Raw genomic sequence first — 13,757 nt, forward strand, 5'->3', positions numbered from 1 at the left:
TATGCAACACAAAATGGTTCTTTATAGTGCAAAATTGGCTTTATACAGAAATGTGCTCTCCGCATTCAGTACAGGCGTCTTCTCCCGCGTGGGGGGGTACAATCCCACAGACAGAGGCTGTTTTGGTCACTGTGAGGCTGATGTGGGCAGTTTCCGAGCAAACATCCGTCTAGTAATTGGATCTGAATCTCTGCCGCTGTGCGGTCCTGTAACACAAAATGTTATCATCAGCTGTGAGTACTGGGGCAGATGGCGGCCGGGCTGGCACTGCTAGATTTCCTCCTTCAGTCTGTGGGGGACACTGGGCATGTTGGGTTATAGAGTGACAGGAACGAGGGCCAGCCTTATTACTGCTCTGTATCCCCCATTGGCTGGTAACGGGGGATTTGTGGGGGGGCACAGTTTGCACAGCAGGCAGTACAGAATGGGAATGCTGTACCATGTCAGATTTTTTTTTTTTTTTGTGGGGGGGGGCTGGGGGTACACCTGTCAAACCGTAACACAGGTGTCCTAAGGCGAGCTCAGGGAGGACAGAAACCTACCTACTCAGTTTTTCGTTTGGTGCTGCAGGAGACGCACCGTTATAACAGTACGGGACTGAAAACAGTCCCAAGTTTCTGCTTTGTTTGTTTTTCCCTTGAACTCTATGGGGCAAATTTACTAAAGTGAGAGTTTTAGAAGTGGAGATGTTGCCCATAGCAACCAGTCAGATTCTAGCTCTTATCTTCTAGAAGGTGCTAGTTAAATGTTAAGTAGAATCTGATTGGTTGCTATGGGCAACATCTCTTCTAAATCTCGCTTCTAAAAACTCACTTTAGTAAATTTACTCCCACGAGTTTAGCAGCAGGGTGTCTTCTAAAATACCCATGCTGCGACTCCATCTACATCTACCCCCACCGGCGCTGCAGCACCAGTAACCTGTGTGGTCTAGTGATTTCGGCAGGGTCACGGCGGAGCGTACTAAATTGCGATGCCATAACCTGGACTGCAACGGGAGAACCTGGGGGAAGTCTGGTAAGAGCAAGCTAGTCCGGGCTTCCAGCATGGGAGATGTATGGAAGCTGCGGCAGTGAGGCCCAGTTCACCGCTCCCAAATAGGCCATCGGGACCATAATCACCTGGCACCGGGGACGGGCTTCAGATGCATTCTGTTTCTGAGAGGCCAACGTATCAGATTGGTTTGTGCAGCATAGGGGAGGACAGCTCTCACCCCGGCAGCCCCTGCCCCGACCCAGGGCCGGGCTATGGAAGTTTTGTGCGTCTGGGTCGCTCTGCCCACCTCTGTATATGCGACGCTCACTGTTTGTGCTCTATGAAAGTGGTTTGGTCTCAGGAGGTGTTGGGATCTCCCTGTATACCTCTCCCCCAGGGGCAAGGTATATAACGCTCTATATCCTATCAATCAACTCTAATAGGGTTTTGAACAGTTGATTCAGAGCTCATTTTCAACTAAAAGTTGTATCTGCATTGTATGTGACCTGGTACTAGCGCTGCTCTGTCTGTCTGTTACTTCTTTTTATATCACTATTGTTCCTCATTTCTCTGTGCACGTGGTGGGGTTCCTTCTATATCCTTGTTTAAAAGTCGCATTTGCATTGTCAAAGATCAACGGGAAACATGAGGCTGATAGGCCTGCCTGACAGGATTTACATGTCTCCTCAGGATTTCATACAGGATGGTATGATGGAATCTTACAATAAGAAATACACATATCAACCCAGTGTACCAGCTCCTGTGCAAGAGCCACTGCGGGTGTCCTTTCTTTTCACAGGTGCTAACGCATTTAGTGGCACCTATACTACCACCTACTATGGAATTTCCACAACCGTTGCAAGCTGCTATGTCTTGGATATCCATCTTGGATGGATGCTTATGCTCATTCTTCACAGGGTATGGTTCTACAGTCTGTCGCTCTTTAAACCTAGACAGGCGGATAGATTGGTAACCACTAAGGTTCAGGGTCGGAAGAGATCATTGCGTCATTCCGCCCAGCCTTTAGACTCGGATGTTGCTCAGGTTTCCTCCTCGGAATCGGTATCTGAGGAGGAGGAGGATTGTCCTGTCTCTGTGGATGTTCCCTCTCTGGTGAGAGCGGTTAAATCTATTTTAAATTTAGAAGATGAAAAGGCACCTCCTAGGGCTAAAGCTCCGCTCTTTAGACCATAGAAGGTGATTAAGGATGAGTTTCCTCAAGTCTGAACAGCTTCAGAACTCATGGCTGTTTCATGGAATACCCCGGATAGGCGGATATAACCAGGATAACTTCTTTGTAGCATGGAACCATTTCCAGTAAGTGAATGTGATAAATGGGAGGTCTCTCCCATGGTGTATGCGCACGTGACTCATTTGATTAAGGGTTCCCTATTGCCCATTCCGTCCGCAACCTTTCTTAAAGAAGGATGCTACTTATAAAAGGTTGGAAACCTGTTTAAAGTCAGTTGTTTATCTGGTGCAATTACGCAGCCGGCTACGGCGACTGCCTGGGTGGCCAAGGCCATAGCATCTGGCATAGTCTCTTCTAATGCCGCCATCCACTCTTCTATGAGAGAACAACTGTCTTATTTTTCTCTTATGCGAGAGGCAGCATCTTACATAGGGGATGCTGCAATGGACGCAGGAATTATGGGATCTAGGGCGTCGGTAGCCTCAATTGTGGCACGCAGAGCCCTCTGGTTAAGGTCCTGGAAGGCAGATGTGGGTTCCAAGAAAGATCTAGAATCCCTGCCTTTTTTGGGTAAAAGATTGTTTAGTCCAGAGTTAGATAAGATGATGGCAGCCCAGCAGAATTTGAAGCTGCAAACATAGCCACCATCAAACTATTAAAATAAGTAATTCCTAGAGATCGAAAGGACTGAAAGGGAAAGTAGAGTGCCTGGAAAAATACCGTCCCTTTGTCCTTCCCTTAGGACAAACAAGCCACAACAAGCAAGGAAGTCTTGGTCAACCAGACGTCCAGCTACCAAGCTGGATGACAAAACTTCAGCCTGATGGGCCAGGTCCCCTCATAGTGGGGGGCCGACTTCTTCAGTTTTGCGACACTTGACATCAGATAACAGCAGATGCCTGGGTCAGAGAAGTGGTCTTTCAGGGATATGCAATCACTTTCCGAGGACATCCTCCCCAGAAATTCTTTGGCCCAAATCCCCTAGCAAGCTCTGTCAAAGCCCTGGCCCTCCAGAAAGCTATTCAGACTTTGTTGGGTTCAGGAGTGATCATTCCGGTTCCCTTGGTTCAACAAGGAAGGAGCTATTATTCAAATCTGTTTTTGACTCAGAAACCAAATGGGTTTCAACGCTCTATCCTGAATCTAAAGCATCTCAACAAATTTGTTCATGTACACAAGTTCTGTATGGAAACCCTGCGGTCAATTATGCTGGCTATGGAACCTGGGAATTTTATGGTTTCCCTAGACAAGATGCATTCCTGCATGTGCTTATAGCACTATTCAATCAAAGGTTTCTACGATTTGCTGTTCATCAGCAACATTACCAATTTCAGGCTCTACCCTTTGGTTTGTCCACAGCTCCTCAGGTGTTTACCAAGATAATGGCAGTCATGACTGCTCTTCTCAGGCGACAAGGAGTCAGGAGATCGTCCAAGTATGGCAGAATTCTAATATTGGCACAGTCTCAGGTGGTAATACGTCATCATCTCCAGCTGACAGTGGCCTGCCTAAAGCAGCATGGTTGGATTGTCAATTGGAAAAAGTCGTCACTTTCTCCAACACAGCAAATGATACATCTGGGAGCGCTCCTGGATTCTTAGGCGCAGAAGGTCTTTTACCAGTAAAAAAAGATTGCAGCTCTGATTGTGGAGCAATTTGCGCACCCACAAATGTAAAGAGGATCAGTCCACGCAGCGATGCAGGTCCTGGGGTCATGGTGGGGTTAGCATTACCGATATCTGCGGCGACATGCCATGACGCAATGGTCCATTCTCGGGAATGGAGGGACATAATGGTAGACCTGACGCAGCTTCCAGCCTCCCTGGTCATCTATGTATAGAGGTGGAGTCCATGTTCCTGTCACTGTATGACCACGCGTGTCCTGTGCCCCCCACTCACATCTGAGATTTACCTGCTCTTTCTGCACTGGGATAACACGCTAATGACATACAATGTATGTGTGCAAACACCTAACGCCCTACATTATACATGGAGAACAGTAATCGTTAAGAAATAGGCATCAATGAGTTATGTGGTATGCGTTCGGCATTCCGGCGGAGGGGATGCCGACGCTTACAATACCGGCGTCAGTATACTGACGCCGGGGTGCCGCAGGTAAGTAGCGAGGTGGGGGAGAGGGTAGGGTCAGGCACCAGGGAGGGTTGGGAGAGGGGGAGGGTTAGCATACCGACCGACAAGTGTCGGTATGTTAACCCTGTCGGGATCCAGGTGTCTGGATTCTGCCAGCCTGGGTCCCGTTTGTCGGTATTACATACCGTTTCCATGTTATGTATGTCATGAAGGGTTGTGTGTGGCACTTACGGCTGGAAGACTCCGTGCTGGTCTGGCCACTGGTAATATGATGCCAGTATGCACTACGGGGAAGCATGGAGGTGCCGGCTCCAGGATGATGCCCATTCTCTGCCTCCTTGTTCAGGCGCTAGAAAAGAGAGACAGGACATGCAGCTGTATGGGGACGGTGAGGAGGGTCACGTCACATCTGTATGGAGGCGGTGAGGAGGGTCACGTCAAATCTGTATGGAGACTGAGGAGGGTCACGTCACATCTGTATGGGGGCGGTGAGGAGGGTCACGTCAAATCTGTATGGAGACTGAGGAGGGTCACGTCACATCTGTATGGAGGCGGTGAGGAGGGTCACGTCAAATCTGTATGGAGGCTGAGGAGGGTCACGTCACATTGTATGGGGGCGGTGAGGAGTCACGTCAAATCTGTATGGAGACTGAGGAGGGTCACGTCACAGGTGTATGGGGGCGGTGAGGAGGGTCACGTCACAGGTGTATGGGGACGGTGAGGAGGGTCACGTCACAGGTGTATGGGGACGGTGAGGAGGGTCACGTCACATCTGTATGGAGGCGGTGAGGAGGGTCACCTCAAATCTGTATGGAGACTGTGAGGAGGGTCACGTCACATCTGTATGGGGGCGGTGAGGAGTGTCACGTCAAATCTGTATGGAGACTGAGGAGGGTCACGTCACATCTGTATGGAGGCGGTGAGGAGGGTCACGTCAAATCTGTATGGAGGCTGAGGAGGGTCACGTCACATTGTATGGGGGCGGTGAGGAGTGTCACGTCACATCTGTATGGGGATGGTGAGGAGGGTCACGTCACATCTGTATGGGGGCGGTGAGGAGGGTCACGTCACAGGTGTATGGGGACGGTGAGGAGGGTCACGTCACATCTGTATGGAGGCGGTGAGGAGGGTCACGTCAAATCTGTATGGAGGCTGAGGAGGGTCACGTCACATTGTATGGGGGCGGTGAGGAGTCACGTCAAATCTGTATGGAGACTGAGGAGGGTCACGTCACAGGTGTATGGGGGCGGTGAGGAGGGTCACGTCACAGGTGTATGGGGACGGTGAGGAGGGTCACGTCACAGGTGTATGGGGACGGTGAGGAGGGTCACGTCACATCTGTATGGAGGCGGTGAGGAGGGTCACCTCAAATCTGTATGGAGACTGTGAGGAGGGTCACGTCACATCTGTATGGGGGCGGTGAGGAGTGTCACGTCAAATCTGTATGGAGACTGAGGAGGGTCACGTCACATCTGTATGGAGGCGGTGAGGAGGGTCACGTCAAATCTGTATGGAGGCTGAGGAGGGTCACGTCACATTGTATGGGGGCGGTGAGGAGTGTCACGTCACATCTGTATGGGGATGGTGAGGAGGGTCACGTCACATCTGTATGGGGGCGGTGAGGAGGGTCACGTCACAGGTGTATGGGGACGGTGAGGAGGGTCACGTCACATCTGTATGGAGGCGGTGAGGAGGGTCACGTCAAATCTGTATGGAGACTGAGGAGGGTCACGTCAAATCTGTATGGGGACGGTGAGGAGGGTCACGTCAGACAGGTAACGTCTCTCACCCGGGAATTGCTTTCCATCTGGAGGAGGCTCTTGTGCTGTTGGGCCAGCGTTAGGACAGCCTTGTGAACTCGCTGGTAGATCTGCTGTCCCTCGTGCGTCTGGAAGGTGTACAGTCCTTCGCTGATTCCACACACCCTACAATCCAATAGATGTCTGTAATATGACAAGAGCTCTCCCTAGACAGCACCCATTGTAAGAGGAGCAGGTTCAATAATATATTATTAATATGGCGTCTGCATAATGGCAAATCATTCCGTATCGAGATACCGCCACCTACGACAGGTTTTCCTGAGCTATAAGAAGTCTGGTGCTACCTGTTGTAGCTTCCTATACCTGGCGAGGATTTCCGTGTACTGCGCTGTAATGTGTTAGAATGAGAGAGAACTGCGAGCTGTATTTCTGAGAACACAATCTAAACATTATTGGCTGCTCACTGCAGGATTAGGCAGATGTAGCCTCATCTCCCTCGGGAACAAGCGCCAATTCTGACGCTAATTCAGCTTAAGGAGCCGTCTGACAGCGGCAGCACATTCCTTGTGACACTACCGGGCCTATCCGATGCCTATCCGAGGTTCAGATATCACCCAGGCAAATATCACACAAGCCCATCTCCGTGTATCCGCTCCTTGCTCCCAGCATCCCCATTGCATCCACACATGCTGGCGGCTATTACACGGATTCCTGCTGCAGAGATCCCTATGTCTAGCGCTGAGACGGAGACCGCTTACCCTGGAACTGTGAGTGATCGGTGGGGTTGGGCTGGTCAAGAGAGCTTTGGTGCACAGTAATTAGCTTTAACTCTGTGCCTAGTGTTTTCTAGCACTGCTAGGAGCGCTAGTAGGGCCCCCTCTGCCCTCCTCTCTGCATCTCAGTCTCTGCCTGGTTCACTGTCCACTACGCTACTGTGCTGTGTGCGTTTTCAGTGTTTGTGTACCATGGCTGGAAGGGGCTCTAAGGCTTCACAGAAGTCCTTTACTTGCGCAAAATGTGCTGAGAATGTACACATGGCCAATCATCTATCTCCCTGTAGTGTGAAAAGCGTGATACAGAGCAATCTGCTGAAACTCTGGTGCAGGAAACACCGACATGGGCGGCGCAATTCATAACTGTTATGTCTTCTCTTAAGGATAGAGAGGTTTCCAGGTCTCAAGCGACTACTCTAGAGGAACCGGCCTGGGTGCCGTCCCAAGCAAAATCTATGGAAGGGCTCACAAAAGCCATGGCACTGTCCCATGCCCCGTCCGAGGTTCATTCTCCACAGATCTCCAAGAAGAGACTGTTACCCTCATCCTCTGAGTCTTCCGACTGGAGGACTGAGGATATGCCCGCTCTAGAGGAAGGGGAATATGCACAGGACTCTGGGGAGCTTCAGGAGGAGCCAGAACCTGTGTCCCAGGGGGTAGAGGCGCTTATTTCAGCAATCCGCGAGGTGTTAAAAATAGAGGAGGAGGACCAGGGTCCTGCACAGCCATCCTTTTTAAAAAAGCAAAGACAAGCTGTCTCTTTTCCGCTATCAAAGGAACTAGATTCTCTCCTGACCGCGGCTTGGGAACACCCGGATAAAAGATTCCAGGTATCCCGTCGGTTCTTGTCCGCCTACTCTTTCCCGGCAGACAGCAGGAAGTTATGTGAGACTCCTCTTGCGGTAGATCCCTCAGTCTCTCGTCTGTACAAAAAGACTATGCTGCCGTTTCCGGGGCCATCTCGTTAATGAAACCATCGGACAGGAGGTTGGAGAACTCCGCAAAGTCCGTATATACAGCAGCAGGCGTGACTCTTCGTCCAGCAATAGTGGGCTGCTGGGCCGACAAGGTGATAGAAACTTGGGCTACACAGCTAGCCGACGGACTACGGGCTCAACTCCCCGCTGAGGACCTTATTCCTTTAGCAAAACATATAGTGGAATCGGCTTCCTATCTCGGAAAGATGTTTGTAATCTCGCCTCTAGAATGTCGGCCTTTGCAGTATCAGCACGCAGGGCGCTTTCGCTTCGACAGTGGCAGGCAGATGCTGAATCAAAAAGAGTGCCTGTGAAAGGTAGATTTTCCACCAATGTTCTATTCGGCCCAGAACTGGATAAGTGGATTTCCCAGGCTACTGGGGGTAAGTCTACTTATCTCCCATCTGCTGCTCCAGCTCCTCATAAGCCCTATTCTGGACCTCCATTCAGTCCTTTCATGCCCCGGGAAGATTCACAGGCTGCTCCAGAGGAGGACCTAAACCTCTCGTGGTTCCAGGGGCTGTGGAAGATCCGCAGCACCCTCTGCTCAACAGGACACCAAGTCCACCACTAAACCCAGTGCATGACTGGTTTCCCTCTCACCTGGGGGACCCCAGGGTGGAAGCTAGTCTTCGGGACTTCAGCGAAGTATGGGCAGAAGCTTGTCCAGATGCCTGGGTTTGGGACCTCGTCACTCAGGAATACAAACTCTATTTCCAGTTCCAACAACCTCCACGGATTTTCACCACAGGTTTGCCAGTTTCCAGCGACAGGAGTGTCGTACTACAGGAAGCGATGGACCATTACATGAGCTTGATTTCATGCATGGGAACTTAGACAAACAGGGATTCTACTCCAGTTTGTTTGTGGTTCCTGAAGCCAGACTGATCGGTCAGACCTATTCTGAACTTGAAGGATCTCAATCCCTACTTAAAAGTATTCAGGTTCAAGATAGAGTCCCTTCAATCTGTCATTGCGGGACTAGAGGAAGGCGAATTCATGGTGTCTCTAGACATCAAGGATGCTTACCTGCACATTCCAATCTGGCCGCCTCACTAGGCATTTCTACGATTCGCCATTCGGAACTCACATTTCCAGTTTCGGGCCTTGCCCTTCGTATTGTCATCGGCCCCCAGAGTATTCACCAAAGTAATGGCAGTGATGATGGGTCTCCTTCGGACACAGGGGCTCACGATTGTCCCTTCTCTGAGCTTCCAGAAGGAGATCGTCCACGTATCAGTTACTACAGAACATCGTAGTGACTCACAGACTCCTAATACGACACAAGTGGATCCTGTACTTTCCCAAGTCCCATCTGCAGCTGACTCAGAGGTTACAGTTTCTGGGGATGATCCTGGACACGGTTTGTCAGAAGGTCTGTCTTCCTCAGGAAAAGGCAGCTTCCATTCAGGAGATGGTGAGGCTGGTTCTTCAACATCGGCGAGCATCGGTGCAATTCTGCATACGACTCCTCGGGAAGATGGGGGCGACTATCGAGGCCATTCCCTACGGTCGTTTCCACTCCAGGCCGTTTCCGCTGGACCTCATCTCCCAATGGTCAGGATCCCATCTTTTCCTTCACCAGCGCATGAAGCTAAATCCCAAGACTCTGATATCTCTTCTCTGGTGGCTGAGCTCGTCTCAACTATTGGAGGGCAAGAGGTTCGGAGTGTGGGATAGGGACTCTCCTCACCACAGACGCGAGTCTGACAGGGTGGGGGCAGTGACCCTGGAGAACCACTTCCAGGGCCACTGGACCTCACAAGAGGCGATTCTGCCGATAAACATCTTAGAATTACAGGCAGTGTTCTATGCTCTTCAGTTAGCTCATCACCTGTTGTGTAGTCAAGCCGTAAGAGTCCAGTCAGACTACACCACAGCGGTGGCGTATATAAACAGTCAAGCCGGCACCAGAAGTTGGGCGGCAATGAATGGGGTAAGCCGCATCCTGCTCTGGGCGGAACAGTAAGCTGTGGCAATATTCATTCCAGGCATGGAAAATTGGGAAGCAGACTACTACCTCAGCTGTCAGGATGTGCATCATGGGGAGTGCGTGCTCCATCCCCAGGTGTTTCAACAACTTGTCCAAAGGTGATGCCTTCCGCAGGTCGATCTCATGGCGTCCAGGCAAAATAATCAACTGCCTCTGTACTGCTCTTGGACGAGAGACCCGGAGGCCATGGCAGTGGACGCACTCTCAACACCATGGAGGTTCCGATTTGTCCATCTATTCCCGCCATTTCTTCTTCTGCCTCGGTTACTACAACGCATCAAGAGGGGGAGATCCAAGGTTCTATTAGTGGCTCCGGATTGGCCTCACAGAGCTTGGTATTCCAACCTCTGCCTTCTGCTGATCGACGATTCGTGGCCCCTATCTCTGAGAGAAGATCTCTTACAACAGAATCCTTTAGTCTATCCAGACTTAAGGCGGTTGCGTTTGACGGCATGGCTATTGAAAGGGCAATACTACTGCAAAAGGGGATCCCATCAACTGTAAATCCCTACTATGCTCCGGGGCCCGGAAGGAAGTTACTTCCAAACACTACCACCGCATTTGGAAGGCTTACGTAACTTGGTGTGAATGGTGGGGATCGCCTCCTACAAATTTTAGGGTATCCAGACTCCTGCTTTTCCTGCAGGCGGGCTTCTCAGCGGAACTACGTCTGGGATCCCTGAAGGTTCAGGTCTCTGAACTGTATGTTTTCTTCCAGAAAAAACTGGCCTTACTCCCAGATGTTCAGACTTTTCTGCAAGGGGTTATCCGTTTACAACCACCGTTTGTACCTCATACGGCTCCATGGGATCTAAATATCGTAATTTCTTTCTTGCAGTCTTCTCTGTTTGAACCGTTAGAGACTGTGGTATTGAAGTACCTGTCATGGAAGGTGGTACTTCTCCTCACTCTGGCCTCGGCCAGAAGGGTGTCGGAACTCGGGGCTCTCGCCTGTCGTCCTCCATACTTGGTTTTTCATGGAGATAGGGCAGAACTTCGTACGAGAATGGCTTTTCTTCCTAACGTGGTTTCTGCATTCCACATAAACCAACCTGGTGGTGCCGGTTCTTCCGCAGGATTCACCAGCATCTAGATCCTTGGACATCGTTGGAGCTCTCCGGATCTATGTTGATAGAGAGTCAGATTTTCGTAGAGCTGCAGTCCTGTATGTCTTGTATGATGCAGCTCGTCCTGATTGGCCGGCTTCCAAACAGATGCTTGCACGCTGGATACGTCCGACAATCAGACAGGCGTATATGGCCTCCTTTAGGGAGCCTCTGCTTTCGAATACAGCGCATTCCACTCGCTCGGTGGGTTCCTCGTGGGCGGCTGCTCGCGGGGTTTCAATGGAGTTACTTTGCCGGGCGGCCACTTAGTCGGGCCGGCATACTTTTGTCCGGTTTTACCGATTGGACACGTTTGCGGCCTCTGCAACGCAGTATGACTGTGCTGTTATCAATGCTCTCCCACCCGTGAAGGGAGCTCTGGGACTCCCCACTGTCATGAAGCCTCCAGTTTCCCCTAGTGGATGAAGGAGAAAACAGCACAGGGGAATTATCGGTAAGTACCAAATTCCTGTTTCCTTCCTGCCATGGTGGTTGTCATATGTTATGACTGTTTTGAGTTTCTTTTAATTACGGTTTTTCGAACCTTCTACACATTCTGTGTTTGTTACGTGTACTTGCTTCACCTCCTCCTCTTCTGTTTGTTTCCCAGCTCCCACTGGCACAGTTTCCTAAGACTGGGCTTGGAGGGGGGTATAGAGGGGGAGCAGCTAGTCACGCTTTCTAAATTTTAAACTGCCAGCTCCCAGTTAGCACAGTCTATACCCCACTGACATGAAGCCTCCAGTGTCTCCTATGGAATCGGAGAAAGGGATTTATCGGTAAGTACCAAAATCCTGTTATCCCCAGTGCTGCATAAAACCCTAATAAATGACAAATCTCCAACTAAAACATAATTTTACATAATATCATGAGCTACAGCGAAAATAAAGTAAGGGGAACAGTGCTCTTTTTTGAATTATTAATAATGTAAATATCCTTGTCCTAGTTTGTTACTATAATAAGTGGACGGACAGGATCAGGAACAACTACAGTGTTTAAAATTAACAAATTGTAAAATACATTTGCGGGTGGGTCTTGGGTTAAAGCGCTCCTATAAAGGACTCTCATAATACCAGGGCAAATATTCCGCATCAGAAGATCAAAAAAGCATACACTAAAAACATCAGTTTAAAAAAATAAAAATTCTAAAATAATAAATAGAAATTAAATGATAAAATAATAGACTTAAACAATAAAAAAATGAAATCCAAAAGACATTAAACTAAGAATTTAAAATAAATAATAATGTAACTATGTGGTGTCGAAAAAAGTAACATTTCATGGACGGTATTCGGCTTCCTCACTGCCTCAGGAGACTGACTCTGATCGGCAAAACGCGTTAGCATAGAAAAGAGAATCCAGCCAAATGTAGATACTGGAACAGCTGTCAGAAAACACATCTACTGTACACGGAGTAAGGACCATCTGTAACACTGGCACTGCTGTTACGCCTCTCCCTCTACACCCAAAGTCATAACTTTACACCAACTTATGTCTACATCTTAGAACAAGAGATATCAACAAGTTTCTAACCTTTCTGCCTCGAAAGTGAAGCGTGAGGAGTCGCTTCCATATCGTCGCAGGGCACAGAGCGGCCAGGACAGCAGCTTGCTGCGTGGGTTATGTGGGTCCCAGAGGTAGAGATTTTCTTCTGTTACTTGCATCTTACATTCTCCGTGTACGTCCAAGTTTGAGGAAGGCAGCAAGAAGACATTGAAACGTTCTGAAATATAGCAATGAAATGGCGGTCACAGGTCCAGGCTCTATGAGCAATAATGTCTGTATATGATCATATACAGTCAGGTGCATAAATATTGGGACATTGACAGAATTGTCAGATTGTGGCCTCTAGTCACCACCACAATGGCTTTGAAATGAAACAAACAAGATGTGCTTTACCTGCAGACTTTCAGATTTAATTTGAGGGTAATTACATCCAAATCAGGTGAACGGTGTAGGAATTACAACGGTTTCTATATGTGTCTCCCACTTTTTAAGGGGCCAAAAGTAATGGGACAAACTAAACAATCCGAAATCTAACTTTCACTTTTTAATACTTTGTTGCAAATCCTTTGCAGGCAATTACAGCCTGAAGTCTGGAACGCATAGACATCACCAGACGCTGGGTTTCATCCCTGGTGAAGCTCTGCCAGGCCTCTACTGCAAATGTCTTCAGTTCCTGCTTGTGCTTGGGGCATTTTCCCTTCAGTTTTGTCTTCATCAAGTGAAATGCATGCTCAATCGGATTCAGGTCAGGGGATGGACTTGGCAATTGCATAACATTCCTCTTTTTAGCCTTAAAAAACTCTTTGTTTGCTTTTGCAGTATGCTTCAGGTCATTGTCCATTTGCACTGTGAAGGGCCGTCCAATGAGTTCTGAAGCATTTGACTGAATATGAGCATATAATATTGCCCGAAACACTTCAGAATTCATTCTGCTGCTTTTGTCAGCAGTCACATCATCAATAAATACAAGGGAACCAGTTCCATTGGCAGCCATACATGCCCACGCCATGACACTACCACCACCATGCTTCACTGACGAGGTGGTATGTTTTGGATCATGAGCAATTCCTTTCCTTCTCCATACTCTTCTCTTCCCATCACTCTGGTACAAGTTGATCTTTGTCTCATCTGTCCATAGGATGTTGTTCCAGAACTGTAATGGCTTTTTTAGATGTTGTTTGGCAAACTCTAATCTGGTCTTCCGCGGTCTTCCGGGTCTTTTGGTGTTGCTGAGCTCTCCGGTGCGTTCTCTCTTTTTAAGAATGTTCCAAACAGTTGATTTGGCCACACCTAATGTTTTTGCTATCTCTCTGATGGGTTTGTTTTCATTTTTCAGCCTAATGATGGCTTCACTGATAGTGACAGCTCTTTGGATCTCATATTGAGA

At 49.0% G+C, this 13,757-nt stretch overlaps 1 protein-coding gene across 1 annotated transcript in view; it reads right to left on the minus strand.

The window, feature by feature from the left end:
• Window positions 1–4: 4 nt before the first annotated feature.
• Window positions 5–13,757, minus strand: part of DOK4 (docking protein 4) — a 30,051-nt gene continuing 16,298 nt past the window's right edge. The window contains exons 5-8 of the mRNA XM_088466313.1: window positions 12,398–12,587; window positions 6,045–6,180; window positions 4,487–4,604; window positions 5–206 (exon numbers count right to left, since the gene is read on the minus strand). Of these exons, the coding sequence (XP_088322439.1) occupies window positions 127–206; window positions 4,487–4,604; window positions 6,045–6,180; window positions 12,398–12,587 (524 nt within the window). The 3' untranslated portion in view covers window positions 5–126. The remainder of the gene's footprint in view (window positions 207–4,486; window positions 4,605–6,044; window positions 6,181–12,397; window positions 12,588–13,757) is intronic.

Source organism: Taudactylus pleione, unplaced genomic scaffold, assembly GCF_031769625.1.
Source record: "Taudactylus pleione unplaced genomic scaffold, aTauple2 ptg002768l, whole genome shotgun sequence".
In the NCBI taxonomy this organism is placed as follows: Eukaryota; Metazoa; Chordata; class Amphibia; order Anura; family Myobatrachidae; genus Taudactylus; species Taudactylus pleione.